Raw genomic sequence first — 14,504 nt, 5'->3', positions numbered from 1 at the left:
ATATGTAAGAAAAATTGTGTATGTTTCTGTTCTGTGTCTTGTGTACTGTTTGTTTGTATATGTGTCTTTCTTACAACCAAATTTCCCCTTGTGGGACAATTAAAGGATTATTCTATTCTATTCTATTCTATTCTATTCTATGTTCACAGAAGGAACTGAAAAATAAATGAAAAGATAGAAACTAGGACTGCACATTGGGTTTGTTTGAACAAAAAAGGAAGTTGCAGATTTTAGCTTGCAAAACACGTTCTAAGACCAAAGATCACACGAACAAACACTATTCAGAGGGGTAAAGTATAAGCCAGATCAACTCTAAACAAAAGAGACCGAAGAATATGGTAGGAATGATAAATTAGCATCTTAAAGAGAGGGCCCTGGTATAGGCTGGCAGTAAGTTCATGCTGTACCCCACCTTTCAAATTATGTTAGGGGTGAAGGGCTCCACCACCCTGTGACGCTGAGGCATCGAGCTTCTTCTTAAACACACTTCTGTGAGAAGACTTTAAGTGCAGGCTAAAAACGTTTCTGTTGAGTCTAAAGACTGGGGGGACAGAGTATTTCAGTCTGTGGCAAGGTTATTATAGCTCACTAAAACTAAACTAAAAATTAAAACTAGATGTGAGAAAGAAATTCAGTAAAATCAAAAAATCAAAATATATCATAGTTTAAAAACTAGACTTCTAAAAAGTTAAAACAAACTGAAATTAATCTGTGAACTTTGAAAACTAATGAACATTTTTTAAAGAGTAAATATAGTATTAGTGTTTGTTATTTGGGAAACATTTTTTTAGCAAAACTTGCCAGATGAGGCTTTGATGGAAACATTTATTGAGTCTTTGGATGTCTACAAGACTGTGAGCACTGCGCAATCCAATAATAATGAATAACAACTAAAAATAAGACTGAAACTAACAGAAACTAAACATTTTCAGAAAAGTAAAGACTAATTCACTTGGGGTAACTGCAACTAAACTGAATTAAAAGCAAAAAGTCAAAGCAAAATAAAAATAGAAACTAATTAGATCATTACAAAACTTGAATAACTCTGATCTGTGGATAGTCTCCCACTCCAGCTATATTTAGCTGACTATGTGGACTCCTTTAAAAAGCAGTTTAGGACTTTTCTTTTGTTATCACCATCTTTTATTATGTTTTTTTAAAATTGATTGTATCTATTAATAGTTTTTTAATTTCCTAGGATATTTTTGTTGTGATTATTCCTAGTGTTTTTTATTAATTTATTTATTTATGTATTTTGTTACTTACTCACGATGAATGATAAAGGTAAAGTTTTATTCTCTTTTAACCCACTAGGTGGTAACATGAGACAACATTAAAAGGCTAAGATGAATACAAGACTGAAATAAAATATTTGAAATATGCAGGGAAAGAAAAAAAAGTTGACAATTTTTTTTTATTATCTTAATCCTGTTACAAAGAGAGAATATCATTCAATAAACTATAAAGATTTCTTTTTTTATGCACATACTGAACCTATAAGCCGATGCAGTAACCCTTTCAGACCGAACGGTGGCGTTCATCATGTACAGATACAGTTTATTGACGCCGTTAACGCAGAAGAAGAAAAACGTATACAACAGAAATGGCGTCACCCGGCGAGGCAGCGGTGGATGAGACACACGTGGGTAAAAAGAAGAAGGTAAATATAGATAAATAATTTCTAGAAGTACATCGTCGCAGCCGTTTTAAGCTATTGTGACTGCAGCTGAGGAACGCAGTTTTATAACTAATAAACAGTAAATGTAAGGTAGTTTTTTTTTTCTTGCTAGCGACAAGCAGCTAATGTAAGTAGCCCCACACGGGGGCGAAGGCGAGTGTATAAGTTTCTGGGCTTAAATAACGAAATACGTTATAGTCACTTCTTCTAACTTGCCACTGTTCGCTCCTATCTTACAGCCGCCTGCTCGGTACTGGCAGGAGCTCCAGGAGGAGGAACGGAAGGATGAAAACAAAGTTAAAAACGACGCAGAACAGAGCAAAGAGGCTCAGCAGCAGGAGGAGGACGAGACACAGAAGGCAAAGAAGCGAAAACAAGACCAGAGTCCAAGTGATGGAGAGAAAGTCAAGCCAGGGGTAAGAGTACACGAATTACTGTTGACAGACAAAAATCACGCCATCATTTCTTGCTCTTGCTTAAACTGTTTTAGTGAGGTCCTGTGTTGCACTAGAATATGTTTAAGGTGCAGTTTGGGGTACCCTTATTTGCAGTAAAGAGCCTATGCATCGCCTTTGTGCTGCTGTTGCACTGCAAAATCTTCCAAATAAGCACATTATTATGTAAACAAAGGTAGCCAGGCATGCCTAATCTCCCATGATGATTCATGAGCGTTGTACTGAATCTTTTAGCTGTAATATATAAGTTTGAAGCACCACTTATGACCAGAAGAAGATAGCATTTAATATTTACCATGATTCAGTCTGCTTTTACAGTTTAGTATAGGTAATATAGGACTGTATATTATATATTGTTCTAACTAATGTTCATGTTCTTTCAGAAATCTGACCCATTCCCAGGCCCTGCTCCTATTCCAGAAGACAGATTGCAAAAATTCAAGAGGAAAGATAAACTTAAAAAGGTAAGCATCTGAGTGGCTCTTCTTTAAAATAGTATGCTCTTTTGTTCAGCGCTTGTCTTTCATCTGATTTCTCTGTTCGTTTTGTTCTAGCCTCACCGTAAGCAGCACAAGCTGAGAGATATCATAGCTCGCTCAGAAGATGCTTCAGAAATGGCCCAGAAACAAGCAGCCCGGTTTGACCTTCTCCTCCCGGAGGAGGCAGGGTAATGTCCTTTAAATGATGCTCACCTCTTTGTGTTAGATCGTACTTTGTGACAGATATCATGTGATTTAAAAACAAAAAAACAATGTCCCGTTTGAGTGATGTTTGTCCCTGATCTCAGGTTTTTAGAAGGAGATGAAGATGAGGACACATGTATGATCTCACAGGAGGATATTGCGGAGGCTGTGGACATAACATCTGGAGCAAAGGTACTGAGACCTTTTTATCAACTTTTGTGTGAATGTGTAAATAACTTATTAAACAGAAAAATTTGCACAGAAATTTTGAAGAAACATAGATTATGGGCTTTTGTTTGGTTTTGCTGACAAATTGTCTGTTTAACTCCGGGGAATTAAGATATCTTTTAATTATTATGTAAATTCATATATATATAAAATAAAAGTTTAAGCTTTGAACTGTAGATTTCTGCCTTAATTATGGAAAAAAAATTAAGAAATGCAGACTGTGTAGATATTATAAAGTCATAACTTTAAAAGAGCGCAATATAAAATGACAAGTACATTAAGACAGTTATTAATTGTATATCAAGTTTGCAACATTTTAGATGCAGATGAGGTTTTATTTCATATAGAAAAATTGACGTGGTGTTTTCAAATAAAGACCTACAGTTTGTTTTGGATTTTGTAGTATTTAACACATTCATTTTGCAAGCAAAGGTTTGCTGGTTCAGTTCCAACCGTAGACATAAATTTGCTATGGAGTTGTCACGGGAAGAGATTCTGCAGAGTGAGTGTTGTTCATTTCTTGCTCTCTTCTCCTCCTCAGTATTTTAATCTGAAACTGTCTCAGTTTGGACCGTATCGATTGGATTACAGCAAGACTGGACGGTCAGTATCATGCAATATCATGCAGCACATGCTTATCTGTGTGAAGTGTTTGGTCTCTCTCTTGTGGAGAGAGAGACTGATATTTAGTGATTTAAAAGGCCAATATATCAGCAAATGGTTTAACATTTAACAAATTGCTCCATCATGTAGTGTTTTTTTTTTTGTTTTTGTTGTTTTTTGTAAAACACTGATTTATGTCAAGTCCACCTAAGTTGTCAATGGGCTTGGCAAGACAACTCACTGTTTCTAGAGGAAATGTTAAGTATCCTTCATAACTTTTGTAATCTTCTAAGCAGATATGGAACGTACTTATTTATTTCCAACTCTGTGTCTTCCTGACAAAAGTAGATTTTGACATTAGGCCTTCGTTATTTCTGGCTTCTTTGCTAAGTGGCACACTCACCAGTTAGTACAAGCAAAGGAAATAAACTTTGCCTTTCTTTAAGCTTTTCTGAGATTCTCTGTGCTTGAAAAAAAAACTGTTACTATGAGCTGAGAGTGCAAATCAGCAATGTTGTAAATTAAAACAAAGACATGGAAAGAAATTAAACCACAGCTGAGGTGAACCTGCAGAACTGAATGATTCCTGTTTTTACAATAAATAGATTTATTTAGATATAAATAGAGAGACTTCATAAGTTTAAGTTTTGCAAATATTTGTGTTCTCTTCACTTCAGTCACCTGCTGCTTGGTGGGAGGAGAGGCCATGTTGCTTGTATAGATTGGACGTCCAAACAGCTGATGTGTGAGATAAATGTGATGGAGTCTGTCAATGATGTGAAGTAAGTCATCCGCCTTCATGAAACACAAAGCAGAAATAAAACATTGATCTTCTCCAGACTAAAACAAATTTCTGCCTTTGTTTAGGTGGCTTCATAGCGAGGCTATGTATGCAGTGGCTCAGAAGAAATGGCTTTATATCTACGACTCTAACGGAATAGAGCTTCACTGCATCCGAAAATTCAATGACGTCCTTCGTATGCAGTTCCTCCCCTATCACTTTTTGCTCGCCACAGCGGTGAGTTCACAGTGATCTTTTTTCTGTCTTTCAATTTCTTGCATTTCCATTTCCACAATAATTTAAAAAATTATGTAATACAGTGGTCCCTCATTTATCGCGGGAGTTATGTTCTAAAAATAACCCTCGATAGGTGAAATCCGCGAAGTAGCCAGCTTTATTTTTTACAATTATTATAGATGTTTTAAGGCTGGAAAACCCCTCACTACAAACTTTATACAGTTTTCTCAGAAAGGCCTGAACATTTTCACGCTTTTCTCTCTTGTTTAAGTTCAAACCTTCATAGAAAAATAAGTCCAGCATTATAGAATGAAACCGAAGATCAAACCCTGTTTTCAGGACCAGAACATGGGAATAGAGCAGCTGCGAGAGAATTCAACATTAATGAATCAATGGTACGAAAGTAGACGAAGCAAGAAGAATGAGTTGAGTAACGTTTGACTTATCTGACTGTTTTTTTTCGCTTAATGCGCCTTATAATCTGAAAAATATGGTTCTACCTTCCCTATAGCATATCCAGAAGTCCAACTTTTTGTGCGATGGCATCTTCCTCTGCCTTCTGGGTGCTACCACAGGTGCCTTTGACGGTGCAAAATGTTTCGTCGACATTGTTGTGTTTGTTGGGGAGAAAACTTACAAACATACAGTACAGCACTTCAGAGTCACACTGCTAGCGATGGAAGATTCATGTAAATTTGACAAGCTATTCTGTACTGTACAGGAAACGCAGCACGAGATTGATTGACGATGGTCTACAGCCAATCAGGACGCAGAACACAATGTGCTGTTCAAAAAAAAAAAAAAAAAGCATGCAAAATTGCACCCAAAAAAAATCTGCAAAACAGCGAGGCCGCGAAAGGTGAACCACGTTATGGCGAGGGACCCCTTTTTTTTTTTTTTCTTCTTTTTTTTTTCCTTTTTTTTTTATTAAGCTTTAATTTTCTCAGGTCATAGTCTTGCTGTTATTAAAGTTACTCTTCCTGCTTTGTCAGCTGATTATTTTTTTTTCTGGCTTCTGGCAGTCTGTGTAACTCTAGATAAAAATAAAAGCTTTTAAAAAGCTAAATCGTGGTAGGACAATAGCCGAGTTTCAGATTAAACTTGGGTAAATGCGTGCAGACTGTTTTCCTGCATACAAACAAATGTCATATTCTAGTCAGGCTGGCCAGACTACAAAGGGAAACCAGTAATCTACTAGTACAAAAAACCCCCCAAACTTCTTATAAGTGTGAGCTAAGTAAGAGAGTAGGACTGAAACATTGTTGCAGTAATGACAACATAACGAACAAAAACACAACGTGTTGTACAATACAGAGGAGTGCAGATAATACACAGTTTTGAATGTGTTACTGTGACAGTTTAGAGTTTACCATGATAAATAAACACTTAGTGTTGACATATTTAGTGTTGACAATAAATTTATAAGCAAAATCATATGTCCTGACTATCTGTAAAACAGCTTTGTTTTTGTTTTTTTCTGTCTTCTTTAGAGTGCTACCAGTTTCCTGCAGTATTTAGATGTGTCAGTGGGAAAGGAAGTGGCAGCTATCTGCACCAAGACTGGCCGACTTGACGTGATGTGTCAGAACCCTCATAATGCCATCATCCACCTAGGTCATGCCAACGGCACGGTCACCCTCTGGTCACCAAACCAGAAAGAAGCCTTGGTGAAGATGCTCTGTCACCAAGGGGGCGTGCGCTCTGTCGCTGTGGATAAGACGGGCACGTAAGTCACATGAGAAGAGGAAATGTTTTGTAATGTCTGTAAAAGTTACCTTTATGTTGTTTCACAATAGTCCTAGGCACTAAAAGTGACTTGCTAATACCAGGTTGGACCCCTTGTTGCCTCCAGAACAGCCTTGACTTTTCATGACATTGATGCAACAAGATGTTGGAAACATTCCTCAAAGATTTTTGTCCGTATTGACATGATAGCATTACGCAGTTGCTGCGCATTTGTTGGCTGTACATAAATGATGTAAATTGTCCGATCCACCCAGTTAGATAGAGATCTGGTGGTTGTTGAGTCTAATTTGAGTACATGAACTAAATGTCATGTTCAAGAAACCAGTTTGAGATGCTTCAAGCTTTGTGATATGGCCGAATCTTGTTGAAAGCAGCCATCAAAAGAGGGGATTTCATAGTTAGCAGCAATTCTTGGGTAGGATGTGACATTTAAACAATGCTCAGCTGGTACTAAGGGGGCCAAAATGATCCATTAAAAGATCCTCCACATTATTACACCACCACCAGCTTCAGCCAGTGACAGCAGACAGGATAGATCCATGCTGTCATGATGTTTTTGACAAATTCTGGCAAAATATCTGAATATTACAGAAGAAATCAAGACTCATTAGATCAGGCAGGGTTTTCCAATCTTCCACTGCCTGATTTTGGTGAGCACTTGTAAATTGTAGCCTCAGTTTCCTGTTCTTAGCTGACAGCACCCAGCGAAGTCTGTCTGCTCTTCTGTTTACTTTTGTCGTAACCAGTGGTTATTACAGTTGTTATTGGCTTTCTGTCAACTTGAAGCAGTCTGTCTGTTCTCTCTGGCATTTTCTCTGAGATCTGCCACTCACTAGGTCTTTTCTTTTTTTGAATCATTCTCTGTAAATCCTAGAGATGGATCTACTGAGATCTGCTGGGAAGGTTTGTCAGGTACCCTTGACAGGTTTTACATGTCTAATTGAGTATGAACAGGTATACATAATGAGGTGGCCACTGAGTATATTTTACCTTATCTTATAACTTGTTGTTGTTTTTGTGTACCCTTGTTGTTGTTGTTTTTGTGCACCCTCAACAAATTAATCCAACTTCGGATCTTTGAATCCGATCTCATGGGTTTGATGGGATGATGTTGTTGATGTTCCTGACAACTCCTCTAGTCTCATTTAGACACATGATAACAAAAACCTTCTCTTTGAGATGTAAAAGCTTCAGCAATCACAAGGGAGTTGTTTACGCACATCTGGTATGTCTAAACTTAAATCAAAAGAATCCTTGACTTAAAAACAGGAAAACCCATGCAAAATGTTTATTTTGTAATTTATAGGGCATATTACTGCAGCAGTCAATGATTTTGAACTCAGTTTTTTGTTGAACAGTTAATTGCATTTTTCTCTTGGTCTGCCAGAAACTAGTCTAATTACTAAAAACTAAACTAAACCTAATTTAGTTTTCCTTTCTTTTTCTTTTTTTCTTTTTTTGACAGATACATGGTGACATCTGGCATGGATAAGAAGCTGAAGGTGTATGACATTAGAGCCTTCAAGCCTCTAAAGTCATACTTCCTTCCTGCTGGAGCTGCCTGTTTGTCACTGAGCCAGAGGGGACTGCTATCTGCAGCCACGGGGGATGTTGTTCAGGTTGTCAGATCCACACTTTGCACATTTATAATAAAAAAAACATTACATCCTGCAAATGTGTCCATCAACACATGCATTTCTGTTTGAGCATCAAACAGACAGGGGTTTTCACAAACCGGTAAAACCTTCTCCCATCTCATCCAGTACTCCAAAATCCCAACTGCAGATGCCTGAACTAGATAACATGTGTCTGTTGAATGCTGATCGGTTGATAAATTGGGCGGGATAGGGGAGGGGGGTACCAGTGGAGTTCACTAGTAATGGGAGAAGAACACACAAAAATCAAATATAAATATAGTGTGAAAAGTGGCTGCAGAGAGAGGACTGCTATTTAATTTTTTTTTTTTACAATCAGTTCAACTTCTGCTCTTGGTTTATTATCACTTTGCTCTTCTCTAGAGCTGACTGACAGTCCAACAGGAGCAAGTCTAGCAGACTGGTTATATCACATTTTTTATCTACTGCTTCCATCGATGACCAACATTCCATGCGGGCCGAGTTCTCAAGCATAAAACAAATAGTACTCTTTTACAAGGGTTGCTTTTATAGTGTGAAGGACTAACATAGAGAAACACAATGCTCACATTCTCACCAATGATCTATTTAGTATCAACAACAGAGTACCCGGAAATAAGTCAAGCAAATTCCACACTCTTTGACTCCGTAAGGCAAAGGAATTTCTCATTTTTTTAGAAGGTAAAGAGTAAGAGTTTTTTTTTTTTTTTTTTTTTTTTTTTTTTTTTTCATTTATTATTATCATTGCAATTAGAGCAGTGGTTTGCTGTGGGCAAACACAGGTTGAAGGTTGAGGTTGTTGTTTCAGAAAATCTAATCTAATGTTGGGTTAGGGTACAGGAAGTGGCTGATGTTCAAATAATACATAAACACGCACGCAAATGCTAGAAAGAGGTGTTTGATGGCCACGAGAATAGTTTTTCCCAGGGTAGCTGCAGAGGCCACTCCCTCTAGCTACCGATGTCTGATGCACACTCAGGCATTTTGTTTTATAAGTAGAACTGAAATATGTCAGAAACTGCTCAGTTCAGAACATCAGAGCACCAAGGGTGACTCCTAGTAGGCTTTCAGGGGGTAAAGAGGGTAAAGAGTCCTACGTATTAGCTTTTCTTTATTGTCCTTTATTTTACTTTCTTTATTTTCCATCATGCTGTTACATAATTAAAATCAAAATCCAATTTATGATCAAATAAAAGAACAGTAGAAAAAGAATAAAATATTGATACATGTGATGGGATGTGAATGGGGATTATACTTTCCACGTTTGCGAGTCCACGGGTGCCGTGGGTGCCAGTATTTTAAGTTTCATTATCAAGTGATTACTCTGGGTGCCTGTCTGTTTTGTGGAACTGCGCAGACTTGTCCACAGAGATTTGATAAATTACAATCCACCCACTACGCATCTTCCCACATGGCATTCACAGAAGTTTAACAGGAATGACTGCTTGGCCGGGGGCATCAGGCTATCTGTGTCATTATCCTCAACGGAGTACAATCCACGTTTTAGATAAGAGCCAGTTCTTAATCTCTGATTAGGGCTAGGTAACATTCTAGTCTGCCTTAACTTTACATCGGTCTTTTCAGTATTTCAGATAACAATCTTTGCATTGTGTTATGTGGTTTATCTGATCAGTGTTTGCAAAGCAGTGTTGTTGTTCTTTGGAGTGGAGGGTGTCTTGGGTCTAAGGCTTTAAGCTATACCTTCAGCCCCATCCTTAAAACCTTCCCCCTCACAGAGAGACGGGGGGGACTCTGTTTTTCACTCAGCCATTACCTCCCTTGAGCACGGTGCCTGGAAGTCTTCGCTGAGTTGATGCTTGGCATGCTGTTGTTCACTCTCTCGTTCCAACACAGCTGTAGGATGAAAGGGCAGAGCACATCGTACACCCTTGTTGTCTTCCTCTGCGTCTAATGCAGTGATCTTTCTTAACTTTTGTGGTTATTGCTGTGGTTCTGGAATCTTCTCATGATGACTACCAGGACCCCAAACAGCATGACCCTTGACCTCAACCGCTGCCTGGGCCGTTAGCTGTCACCTGCCAACTGATACACTAAGACATTTATTTAATGTCATTTTTATCTCTGTGTTAACACTTTCCCTCTCTGATTCTTTTATACATTTTTTGACACATCTCTTTCATCATTATTCTACACACATCAGCCAATATAACTCTTTTCTCTGTCAACATTTTTCTTTCTCTCACACATACTCCATGCATTCTTTCCCACATTTCGTCACAATCAAAAATACTAGCCGTTTCGCTGACTCAGCACCTATTGCAGCCGGGCATCCCCTCTGCAGCCTTTGCTTCAGTACAAAGTTGCTGAAGTGCGTCTCGCTTTTCCCCTTTTCTTTTTTCTTTTTTAAAAAACTGAGGAACTGAGGTGATTTCCCTCAGGGTGGCCAGTCACTGCGAGCCTGTGATTCAGTGAAACACTCCTGGGGAATCCTGTTCCGTGATGCCAAAATTGTCGTGGAAGTGTTAAAAAAACCTGCAAACACCTCAGCCAGCATGATTTGAAGTGGTTTAATATCACATTGCAATATGGAGAAACGCTCTGGTCAAACACCTAAGCAGTCTCTGAAGATGGGCCACCGCCCCGATTCCTTTTATACCTTGACCAAACTCACAGACAAAGGAAAATCCACAACTCTTACATGCTGGCCCATGTCACGGGGGGCTATACCTTCAGCCCCATGCTTAAAACCTTAAAAAAAGAGAGAATTATGACTCTGTGTTTCACTCAGCCGTTACCTTCCTTGAACAGGGTACCTGGTTGTCTTCAACTCCAAAATAGGCCCTCTGCGAAGGTGCAATAGATATGAAGCCCACTTGTGATAACATTCTACATGCATAAAACTGATGACAGGAGTGATCTTGCTATTACTAAAGAGATCAGTACATACATCTGCAGAATTCTGCATGTAGAGATTTGTTGGGTGTTTATCCAAGTATTTATATCTCTGATGTCTGAGTGAAACCACACTTTACTAGTAAACAGTGCACCAGTCAGGATAACTCACAGCAACAAGATCCTGGATTCAAATCCACCATCAGGCTGGGGCCTCTCTGTGTAGAGCTTGCATGTTCTCCCTGTGTCTGCGTCGGTTCTCTCAGAGCACACGGGCTTCCCCCCACAGGAGTTAGGTAATTGATGAATCTAAGCTGCCCATAGGTGTCACTGTAAGTTTTAATGGTTGTCTTGCTTTCTCAGTTGGCCTTGCAAAAGATTCTCAACCTGTACAGGGTATACCTCGCATCTTGCTCTATCACACCTGGGCAGGCGCCTGTTGCCTAGGCGACCCCCTGATGTATTTACTAGCAGGTCATATATCAATTAACAGTGTTCGCTGCTATTCTACATTTTTGTGTCCTTTATTGTAAAAATAATAATATTTATATCACCTACAGTAATAGTCGTCGTCATCATCATATAAATATGGATATTTATATGTAGATATAAAAGTCATAATGATAAGGAGAAGAAAAAACTAAATAAATAAAAGGTTGGGAAGGTATATTGGAAGAAACTGCTAAAACGATTGTGTGTCCGCCCTAGGTCACATTCAATGGAGCAATACAAAAGAAACGCAACACAACCGCAGGCAGTGCAATGGGGTTAGAGCAGCTGGTCAGCAAGCTGTTCTGAACTGTGTATAATAACAATAATAATAATAATAATAATAATAGCGATTTCCCTCTGGTTCGATGGTTGCCATGGTTACCATGGTTGGCAGGACTTAGATGTTTGGACCAGAGTCATACAGCACTAATTCAACACCAGACCCCATCTGAGGAAGCCAACCCTGTGTACAACACACACCAAACTAGGTCCCAGACCTTGAGTAGCTGTACCTCCAATTTTAACTTGACAACAGTTTTCGGAAGCACTTTATAATAATGTTACACTGTTAAGCATTAGTATGGTGTTAGCAAGTGCTTAATTTATCATTTATACAGCATTACTCCTCCTTAGTATGCCATTTTTAAATACAGATGTATCATTTGAACTATGATTTTGATTATTACTAGCAGTAATATAAAAGTAGGAGTGATAGCTGTACATGGTGTAAGAGTAACAGATGGATAAACATATGTATTAACGGAGGAGTAATGATATATAAATGATGAAGCGCTCGCTAATCCCTTACTAATACTTTACTAATGCTTAATAGTTTGACGTTATTATAAAGTGCTACCCAGTTGAAAGCATTGATCTAATAAGATCATATTTTTTCACATATCCCTGTAATCCAAACACTCAGGCTTCAGACTGCTCTAAATGCTCAATGTCAGAAAGGTCTTCTTCACTGAGCAGATATCATTAATATGGTTTCCTGAGGCACATGGCTCAAGTTCTACTTTAGTTAAATTTATTGCAGCCGCTTTCTTTACACTGCTGCAGTCAAGTGATCCATTTACCAAAATGCAGAAACACCAAGCAAGCCACAAGCCACAAGCCACAAACCACAAACCACATGCATGCAATATGCTATAACTTTTCATTCCTTTTCAGTATGAATAAACAGTAGATATGATGTATTAATGTTGTATGTGGAAATGCTTTATCTGCAGGTGTACAAGGACGTATGTAGCATGCCAGTGACTAAACCGTACATGGCTCATAGACTTCGGGGAACAGTGTGGGGGCTGCACTTCTGTCCCTTTGAGGATGTCCTCGGAGTTGGGCACGGAGATGGTTTCACCAGCATGCTCGTACCAGGTCAGACTCAATTTTGTATTACATCTGGGCATGTACATTAGACTACATTATGTAGGTTAAGGCTAAAGTGAAAAGTTTCTATGGGTGCACCAATTTGATGATTGATCCTAATGGGTTGTTACAATTGCTACATTCACTGAAGTATAAGTCCATTTTTTATTTTTTTTATTTTTATTTTTTTGTAAATCCTGGCATACATTTTACTGTTGACTAAAACTGAATGTGATGCATCATTTACTATCATAGGTGCTGGTGAGCCTAACTTTGATGGTCTGGATGCAAATCCATACCGAAGTGCGAAGCAGAGGCAGGAATGGGAGGTTAAAGCACTGATGGAGAAGATTCAGCCAGATCTTATCAGCCTTGATCCCACTGAGCTGGCACAAGTTGACCAGGCCACCTGGGAGCAAAGGCATCAAGACAGGGTTGAAGTTCTGGTCAGTCTCTTAAACCAACTGTGCATTAACAGTTATTTAAGATATCTGTACATTTTGATATAAGATATAGTAGGCTAGATATTATTGTCAACAATCTAAAAGCATGTTTTCTAACTTTATTTTTTTTTTTTTTTTTAGGGATTTGATCCACTCGCTAAAGAAAAGTTTGTCCCCAAGTATAAGAAAAAAGGTCGTAGTTCTGCAGGAGCCATTGAGAGGCGCAAGAAACAAGTGGCTCATGAGGAGCAGAGGGTAAGTAGTCCAAGTTAGGACATGAAATTTAATTACATCACAGCGACTTTTATGCTGTATTTGCAGACCATGGCTGATCTCTCTTGACTTGTTTACTCCCCAGGATGTAATCAGAAAAAGCGTGGAGGACAAAGTGAAGATGGAAAAAGAAAGGAAGGAGCGAGAGCGGAAGAAGGCGGCGTTATCTACCCAGAAATCAGCTCTGGACAGATTCAAGAAATAGAAAAGGAGCATGCTTTGTGCAACTGAAAGCCCAGTGGCATTCTATGGGAGTGACCTTTGAACTTTGCATAAAGAACACTTTTTTGGGTTGTTTTTTTTTTTTTTTGCACACATAATTCCACCGCAGGGAGCAAAACACCAACTGCTGAACCTCTGGGAATAAGGGCTTGCATTGTGACGGGCAACTAATCAATGTTGAGTGGAGCAGCGGAGGAAGCTATATTTGATGTCTGTAGCCTGAAGTGCATCCTGTTTGCATGGGCAGATAATGTGATGTGCTAGCTGGCATTGGTGTCACCCAGAAGTTTTAACCTTGTCAGATCGTGTTCTTTCCTCGAACTTGCTGACCATATGTCAACTGTGTTATATTTAGTTATAACTAAATTCTAAAAATAAACAACATAATGCCAAGCCTTTGAATTGAGACTATTATTTTGAAATCGCAGTACTGTTATTACTGAATCCAAACCAAGCTGGAATATATTTACCATGATTACGACTTTGGGTGGAGTAAAATTCCTTGTATCAAATTAGAACAGCAGAAACTTGATCATCTGAGGAACTTAAAGGTTTTGGTATTTTAAATATTTTATCATGTTTTAATTTGTATGTGTGCATGTGGCTGTTTTTCTAGGATTCACATTTTACGTGGTCCTTTATATAAATGCTTATCCTAATTTAAGTATTTCAAAGTAACTAAATCATAGCAGCACTGACAGACTGTCAGAACTGTTTGCTACTTTGCTGTATATTTATAGAGGAGGAACAGTTTTATCGAACTGTTCAATCCTGCTCCATACAAAACAAAACACAGACCTATTTT

General features: G+C 38.5%; 1 protein-coding gene across 1 annotated transcript; it reads left to right on the top strand.

Annotated features, from left to right (window-relative positions):
- The first annotated feature begins 1,515 nt into the window (after positions 1-1,515).
- Positions 1,516-14,101, top strand: wdr46 (WD repeat domain 46). Its single transcript, XM_003438844.4, has 14 exons — positions 1,516-1,660; positions 1,918-2,094; positions 2,517-2,597; positions 2,688-2,800; positions 2,921-3,008; positions 3,586-3,647; positions 4,325-4,429; positions 4,515-4,665; positions 6,156-6,391; positions 7,877-8,030; positions 12,623-12,770; positions 13,017-13,207; positions 13,346-13,459; positions 13,563-14,101. Exons 1-14 carry the CDS (start codon positions 1,604-1,606, stop codon positions 13,680-13,682), a joined length of 1,797 nt encoding a protein of 598 aa, XP_003438892.1. The 5' UTR covers positions 1,516-1,603; the 3' UTR covers positions 13,683-14,101.
- Positions 14,102-14,504: the final 403 nt, after the last annotated feature.

Source organism: Oreochromis niloticus, linkage group LG20 (assembly GCF_001858045.2).
Source record: "Oreochromis niloticus isolate F11D_XX linkage group LG20, O_niloticus_UMD_NMBU, whole genome shotgun sequence".
NCBI lineage: Eukaryota > Metazoa > Chordata > Actinopteri > Cichliformes > Cichlidae > Oreochromis > Oreochromis niloticus.
Note: the sequence above shows the minus strand (reverse complement) of the source record. Positions and strands in the feature narration are given on the sequence as shown.